The 7,442-nt window shown below is 39.1% G+C and overlaps 1 protein-coding gene across 1 annotated transcript; it reads right to left on the reverse strand.

Moving 5' to 3' along the window:
* vgf (VGF nerve growth factor inducible) lies at window positions 1-4,951 on the reverse strand. Its single transcript, XM_062993186.1, has 2 exons — window positions 4,785-4,951; window positions 1-2,034 (listed from the first exon to the last, which is right to left on the reverse strand). Exon 2 carries the CDS (start codon window positions 1,993-1,995, stop codon window positions 67-69), a length of 1,929 nt encoding a protein of 642 aa, XP_062849256.1. The 5' UTR covers window positions 1,996-2,034; window positions 4,785-4,951; the 3' UTR covers window positions 1-66.
* Between the last annotated feature and the right edge of the window lie 2,491 nt (window positions 4,952-7,442).

Below are 7,442 nucleotides of genomic sequence, written 5' to 3' on the forward strand. Positions count from 1 at the left end.
AACAGTCTTTTAGTTGTTTCCTTCTTGCTCAAAGTCTTTTTCTCTTACTTTTTCATTACATCATTTTCACTGAAACATACGAGGGTGTTTCAGAAGAACCTTCTCAATAAAGTTATCAAGCCCCTCATCACTGGCATGCTGTGGCTGCTGCACCTGATTGTAATAGTCCTCCTGTCTGGTAACTACAGAAGCTGGGGGCGAGTAATAGTAAGCTGGTCGTTGACGCAGGGCTGACCAGGGTTTGGGCATGGGTGCAGCTTGAAAAGTCCGTGGAGGAGGGACAATATAGTTGGGATAGTAGAGATTCCGCCAGTAGATCGGAGGTGCCCTGGAGCGAGTTTTTGTCCAGGGACGGTATTTTTGTTTGAGAGGGTAATTAAAGTCATAGTCCAATGAATTACCCAGAATTTCATTAAGAGAGAACGAGGGCTTGGCAAAGTAGCGTTGTTTAGGCTTGGGAGGTGGCATGTAAATGGGGTAATAAGGACTGTATGGCTTCTGGTAAAACCGATAGGAGGGATAGGTCCAAAAGGGCTGCTGTTGCTTGATCCAAAAGTCCTGCTTATTGGGTTTAATGGAAGCTCTTTCCATGAACCATGTTTTCAGTGGTGTTGTGTTAGGTTTAGGAGGCTTTGAGGATGGTGTCGTTCTTGAGGATGTAGATGGCACAGCAGGTGCTGAAGGAACTATAAGAGGCCGTTGCCATTGCAGATTTTCAGGAGCATCTTTTTTCTTTTTCTTTTCCACATCACTGATTATATCTACAACATCATCAGCAGGCAGGTGCAGCTTACTGGAGATCTCAATCAACTTGTCAATAGTTTGTGGATCAAGATCATCATCATTGGTGCCCTCTTCCTCTGAGCGTTTATCTTCTGCTGCATTATTGTCCTTGTACTTCTTTCCATCCTGCTTGACCATGTATTGCAATATCATGTCTGATGCAATATCTGCCAACTTCTCTTCCTCTGCTTTGGCTCTCTGGGCTTCAGCTGCCTGTCTACGCACCTCCTCCTGCTCAGCCTTTGCCCTGGCTTCCTCCTCTTCAGGACTCAACAATTCCTCATCCTCCTCTCCATTATCTTGTTGTTGATCCTCAAGATTATCATCCATAAAGTTTCCTCCTTTAGACAATGGCCGATTCTTGTCCTTTTCCAGCTCCTGCTGCCACTTAAGCTTCTTCTTGGGCTCGGCCAGGTCGTAGCCCTTGGGTTTGGGCTTGATCTCATTGTTCATGAGACCATTCCGGTCCAGGAAGTCAAAGTAATCACCTCGGCTCTCTCTTTCACTGAATGAGGAATCACGCTCTCGTTTTCTGGTTGTGCTGTAGCTCTGAAACTCTTCTAGCATGGTCTCTAGATTCTTTAACTCTTCTGAATTTATCTGTTCCTCATTGTCCTGATCTGTGCCTCTCTCTTCTTGCTGCCCCTCCTTGTTTACCACTTCCTTTGTGACTACCTCCTGTACTTTTACTGGTATCGTTTGACTAGTAGTGTGACTTGTCACCTTTTCAGTGAGCCGTTCTTCTTCTTCCTCTTCTCTCTTTCTTTCTTCATCATCCTCTCTTTCTCCTCTACCCTGAGCCTCAGCAGTTGCCATGATCATTTCCAGCTCCTGATGCCCATCTCTGTCTCTATCAGCCCCCTGAATCTCCCTTTCCTCTTCTTCTTTGTGCTTCATTTCTCTGGACTTGTCTTCTTTACTTATTACCTCCTCCTGAGGCTTGTTGATGGCCTTCAGGAGGACTGCTGCTAGGGTTTTGGGGTCAATATCTTCGAAAAGTTCCTCTTCCTCTTCATTTGATGGCACTTGCTGATCATTTATTGTTTGAGTGGACTGAAACTGAGCCTGTTTAAGTTCAGAAGAGGGGGGCCCATATTGATCACCCTCAATATTTCCAGTCAAAGGGCTGGACTTTGTGGTCTTAATCGTAAGGCTGAAGAAGATGATGAGAAGCACAACTGGGGCTCTTGAGGGCTGTCGGCTCCGAATCATGACCGTGCAGATCAGATGGTGGGGGGGATGAAAAAACACCTAACAGACAAAAATAATATTCAGGACAGGTTATTAAAAGTAGTCATATTCATGTTATAATTTTTATAATTTTTCAAAAATTAAAACCCAAGATCTGAATGATTATCCACATTAACGCTTAAATTCTACACTGCTATCCTCAACTCTAACATTCTAACATTGTTATTGTATTTTTTTAGAATTATTAACTGTGTTTTTTTTATGCATTTTCTCCCCGTTTCCCTCCTGATTTAGTGCACTCAATTTGTCTTCCACTGCTGAGGGGTACCCGATTGCATCAGAGGAGAGCACATTGCTGTACACGCCTCTTCCGACACGTGCACAGCCCTCATCTTCTCGCCCCTGCATTCTGCACTTCTTTCATTCTGCCAGTCAGGGTCCTTACACAGCATATGAAGATCCCACCCACACATAGTCCAGTCCCCACCCTACAGATACGGTGGCCAATTAGTATCTGCTGCAGGCATTGCCAATTGTGCCCGCCAGATGGCACCCAGCTGAACTCAACTGGCAACGTCGAGTTTCGAACCGAGGAGTTCAGAATCTTGGCGCTGGTGTGCTAGTAATTTCAAAAATTACAACAAACCAGGTTTTTAGGAATAAACAACATAAGGCCAGGTTCAGGGTGGAACAGTGGTGCAGTCAGTAGTACTGTTGACTCTCAACATTAAGGGCCTGGGTTTAATCCCCCTGCCCTTTATGTGTGAACGGTCCTTTCTGTGTATGTTCTTTCCGTGTCTGTGCAGGTTTCTTCCAGGTAGTCCAGTTTTCTCCCACAAGTCCGAGACATGTAGTCCAAGATTTTTTTTTGTCCAAATATTCGTATAAAAATTAACAGGTAAAAAATTATAGGATGAAATGCATGATATTGTTGGTAACTCAGGTGATGCAGCATCTGTGCTGCACTTCAAACATACACAAATTTATCTCCTTTATCTAAAATATGTGTTTTACCAACACTGTAGACTCTATAATACTTTTTTTTAGAGTTCTTTTTAGCTTTTTTTTTTTATTATTAATTAATGATATTATAAAATGATAATTTTCATGTCTGGGTAGAAAGCCTTACTATTTGTTTATGTAATTTCAGGTAAAATGTTAAAAATGTTTTTTACAAAAAGCATTATTTTAAAATGCTTTAATTATGCAGACTGTGCATTCAGAATTTTATTCCACTGTATAGAAATCATGGCAACAGACTTCCATCGTGCGTCACAAGCTCTCATCCAAAGAGAACAAAGCTTCACAGAAACAAAGAGCTACAGTCCAGCTATAATCGATATCTGAGGGTTTTCACTGTTTTGCAAATGCGTGCTAATTTGTTAATCTTTACTATATTACTTTATTTATTAAAAACCTGTTGTGCGTGAAGATTTGAAGAGACTTTGTATATGTGAGCACCCGCACACGAGCCGCACTAACGCCAGTATAGGAAAATCACTTGAAAGCGCAGAGCTTTTGATTTGGTGTGGTGGCAGATGTTGGCAAATGTACAGAGCTTTATAGTGTTACTGTAAGAGGAGAAATAAAGTGCTATCTATTTTTAGCCCTAACGTTTATAGCCTTTCTAATACTCTAAAAAGCTCGCACCTCTTGGCAAGTATTAATGGCAGAGAAAATTCTTGTACTTGCATTTATTAATCAGACACCTATACTATGCACTGAAGTGGAAATCCAATCGTGATTCTGTGATCAGTAGGATTTCAGTGTAGGTTTTTTTTTTTTTTTTTTTGCTATGACAGCACCTTTAACGCATATTTGGACATAAAATAATTTGGCCAACTTAATACAGATAAAATATAACAAACTCCAGTCTAAGAGGGCACACAATGTTAATACGATGTGGGTGGTTTTTATTTTTTTTTGTCTTTTTGGACTCCTGTCCAGGCATCAAATGAACAACCCACACACACATCCACTTATTAACAATACTTAATAATGCACATTAGTTAGGAGTCTCCATAATGCCTAAGATTCTTGCTTCTTCTATAAGTACGGATTTATGACAGCTTTTAACGTTACTGTTTTTGCAGGGAAACTCCGTTTTACAAGAACACGTTTTCAGGTATAATCAATAAATACATACTTCAGCCTACATTAAACTGCATGCACCATTTAACCAGCATACAAGAAGTTAATAGGAAATACTACACATATCTGCTATGCCACTTGAAAAACATGAAGTGAATAAACCACAGGACAAGAAGTTAGTTACGAAGTCTTTTTGGCAGCTGACTTCCCAATAACACACAGATGTTATGATAAGACAAGATGCTGTAACATGTGGGGAGTGGCAATATTACTGTTGATCATCATCTAGGTTATTTATCATAAGTGTTCCCACAACATGAAATCGACAGTGATGTACAAGTCATTTACAGGCATCGCTTACTCAAATGACCACAATGATGATGCATCAGTTCCGACTCCACCCATGTACATCATTAATGCTGTGGATTTGTTTCTGTTAGAAAACTGTTGAATGTTTATTCTTTTAGTTTCCCTTTTGCATGTAAATTTTAAAACCCATTATACTGTATAGAATATTTTGCAAAATGTTCCGTTTTATAGCACTGAATCTGAAAATCATAAATAAATAAAAGTAAACAAAGTGTTTGGTAAAATTCATATCACTAAATAAGCATATAAGCAATAAACAATGCAATGAACACTGTGACTGCATGCATAGGCTACGATTTAAACTAGTTTTCGCTACTTTATGACGCTATTGTATGTAAATGAGGTCTTACCGGGATCCCGAGCGCTGACGTGGTCTGCTGTACTTTTGCTCTTTGTTCTTCGTACTTCACGTTTAGGTACAGTTATTCTCTCTAAAAGAAGCAGTTTTCCTGTTAGATCTGAGTGTATGGGTGGTATTACAATGCTTGGCGGAATGTACCGGTGAGTTCAAGGCTTCGTGACGCGCTGGAGATGTTTTCAGGACCACGGCCAGCTCTGCTTTATATTTCGGCCCTCTCGCGATCACGTGATGCGCGTCACCGCTGCTCATTGACGTCAGCCACTCCATTGATAAGGATTTTTGTGTTGATGGGAGCCAGGTCGCGCGCCACGCTGCAGTACCCTGATGAATGAACCCAAAACCGAATGAATGAAGCAGTACCATTTTTTCTGTCCTCTAGACACCAGGGCATCTACAAAGAGGAGAAGGGACGGTCATTTTTGGAAAAGATCAAATTATTAAAAATGTTTAGTTGCACTCACTGCTGCTACAGGTGGTGCAGGTTATTAAGTTAAGGGGTGGTATAGGTATTGTATAACTAGTAACCTAAATAAGTTAAAATATACAGTCTTTTACAAAATGTGTTTCAACTTAAGTTCCATTTGTGCATATGTTTGTTGATAACCAAGTACATTAAATACTGTAGCCTAGTGGTTAGGGTACTGGATTAGTGATCTGAAGGTTGCCGGTTCAAGCCCCACCACTGCCAGGTTGCAACTGTTGGGCCCTTGAGCAAGGCCCTTAACCCTAAATTGCTTAGATTGTATACTGTCACAACTGTAAGTCACTTTGGATAAAAGCATCTGCTAAATGCTGAAATTGTAAATGTAAATAAAAATGTGCGTCAGATATATAACACAGGGAATCAGTACAGGGTCAGTTATTTTTAAAGAAGTGTAAATGCATGCATTATACAAACTGTGTTTTTTGTAATGTACAAGTAGTTGACCCACAACAAAATAAAATAATTACATTTTAAATAGTTTTTTCATATTACAATTATATCACTAATTTTTTGTCTAAAAATTTATAAAAACAACACGTTTCTATTATTTAGTTCATTTATGTTACAAGAGAACTAACATTTTTCTGTACTAAAACATATTCTGGATCAGCATCTAATCACCAGATTTAAATGGTAAGTTGAAACTCACTCCCCATCTTTCATACATTTATAAGTTATTTTGCATCTCAGATTCCAATAGCCAATGTCTTTCACTGGTGTTGCACAAGTCACTGATTTGTATAATGTACTACATTGACATTTTTAGCAAAAATAAGATTATTTGTTGCAATAAATTTTACTAGTGTAATGAAATTAATTGAAAACATTTATTTGCTCTCCCACAACAAGCATTCGTATGTATTAGTGCATACATGATAGTCAACAAAGAAAAGCTAATGTGGGTGTATTGCAAATCGTAACAGATGGAATTATAACTTATTTTACTGTGCTTCTAAAAAAAAGCAAAGAGTGGTAGATGCAAAGACCCTAACATGATGCCAAATTATATATATATATATTACTGCCACACAGCATTAGAGAAGCTGCAGTTTTTTTAAGTGCGTGTTCTCACTCAGTGAGTCATCTTTTTCTTCCCTTGCTTTTGCACTTGAACCCACAGCATTGTTCATTATTTCTGGAGAGAAACATGAACAGAAGGTAAGTGCTAAACTTTAAGATATGCTTAAGAAAATTAAAACAGGCCTGTCAGCATTTAACCAGGTAATGGATTTTTTTCTTTCTATTTCTTTCTTGCTTGTGGCCATTGTTATGAATGTGAGAAATGTGGGAAATAATGACATTTGGGTCAATACTTCAAGTGTTGCTTTTTCCCATTAAATTGTTTTATTGCGAAAGGGAACTCAAGCGTGTAAAATGGCATTATGTTGGTTGTGAAGTTATTGGATGATTTTGCTAGCCCACACAACATTACTGATTTAGTGTTTTTGACTAGAGGCAATAGGCACAGCTCCAGTGCAAAAGAGTGGATGGCCATGTGTTGATTAAGCAGCAATATGAACAATATAGTTTATCCTAGAGTTTAAACGTTTTATATTAATTTTAAATATGATCCATCCGTTGACTCAAAAGGCAAGAAATGTTATAGTTTTATATTAAAAGTTACTCTGAATAATTACACAGATCAGCTAAAACATTAGGGCCACCCACTTAATAAGCTGTCAAAACAGCTTTGACCTGCTGAGACATGGACTCCATAAGACATTTGAAGGAGTTCTGTGGTATCTGTTACCAGGATATTACCAGCAGTTCTTTCACCTTCTGTACATTGTGAGCTGAATCATCCTGAATTTACAGTGCATCCTGGTAGCATCTCTTCTGTGGGTAAACAATGCACTTGTGTCTGGTCATCCAGGATTTGTCAGAGCAGTAGACCTTGTTCTGAACTTGTTTCATTTTTCCATTGTCCGTTTCTGATGCCTGTTTGCTCCTTGTAGACACTTTTGTGGCTTGTCTAATAGCAAGTACTTACTACGGCAGCAAACCTTGCTGTTTCAGGGATACTGCAACCCAGTCATTTGGCCCTAACAATTCTATCAATGTTACTCAGGTCTGTTTGCCGACCAATATCTGCTATGTTTAACGTGCAAAATTCATTCACTCATTTTCATTAGGCCAAACATTTAATATATCCATGGCCAAGAC

Source organism: Trichomycterus rosablanca, chromosome 4 (assembly GCF_030014385.1).
Source record: "Trichomycterus rosablanca isolate fTriRos1 chromosome 4, fTriRos1.hap1, whole genome shotgun sequence".
Taxonomy (NCBI): domain Eukaryota; kingdom Metazoa; phylum Chordata; class Actinopteri; order Siluriformes; family Trichomycteridae; genus Trichomycterus; species Trichomycterus rosablanca.

What these genes read in the sequence shown, in the direction of transcription:
- vgf (XM_062993186.1), bottom strand. Translation starts at nt 1,995, where the DNA reads ATGATTCGGAGCCGACAGCCCTCAAGAGCCCCAGTTGTGCTTCTCATC.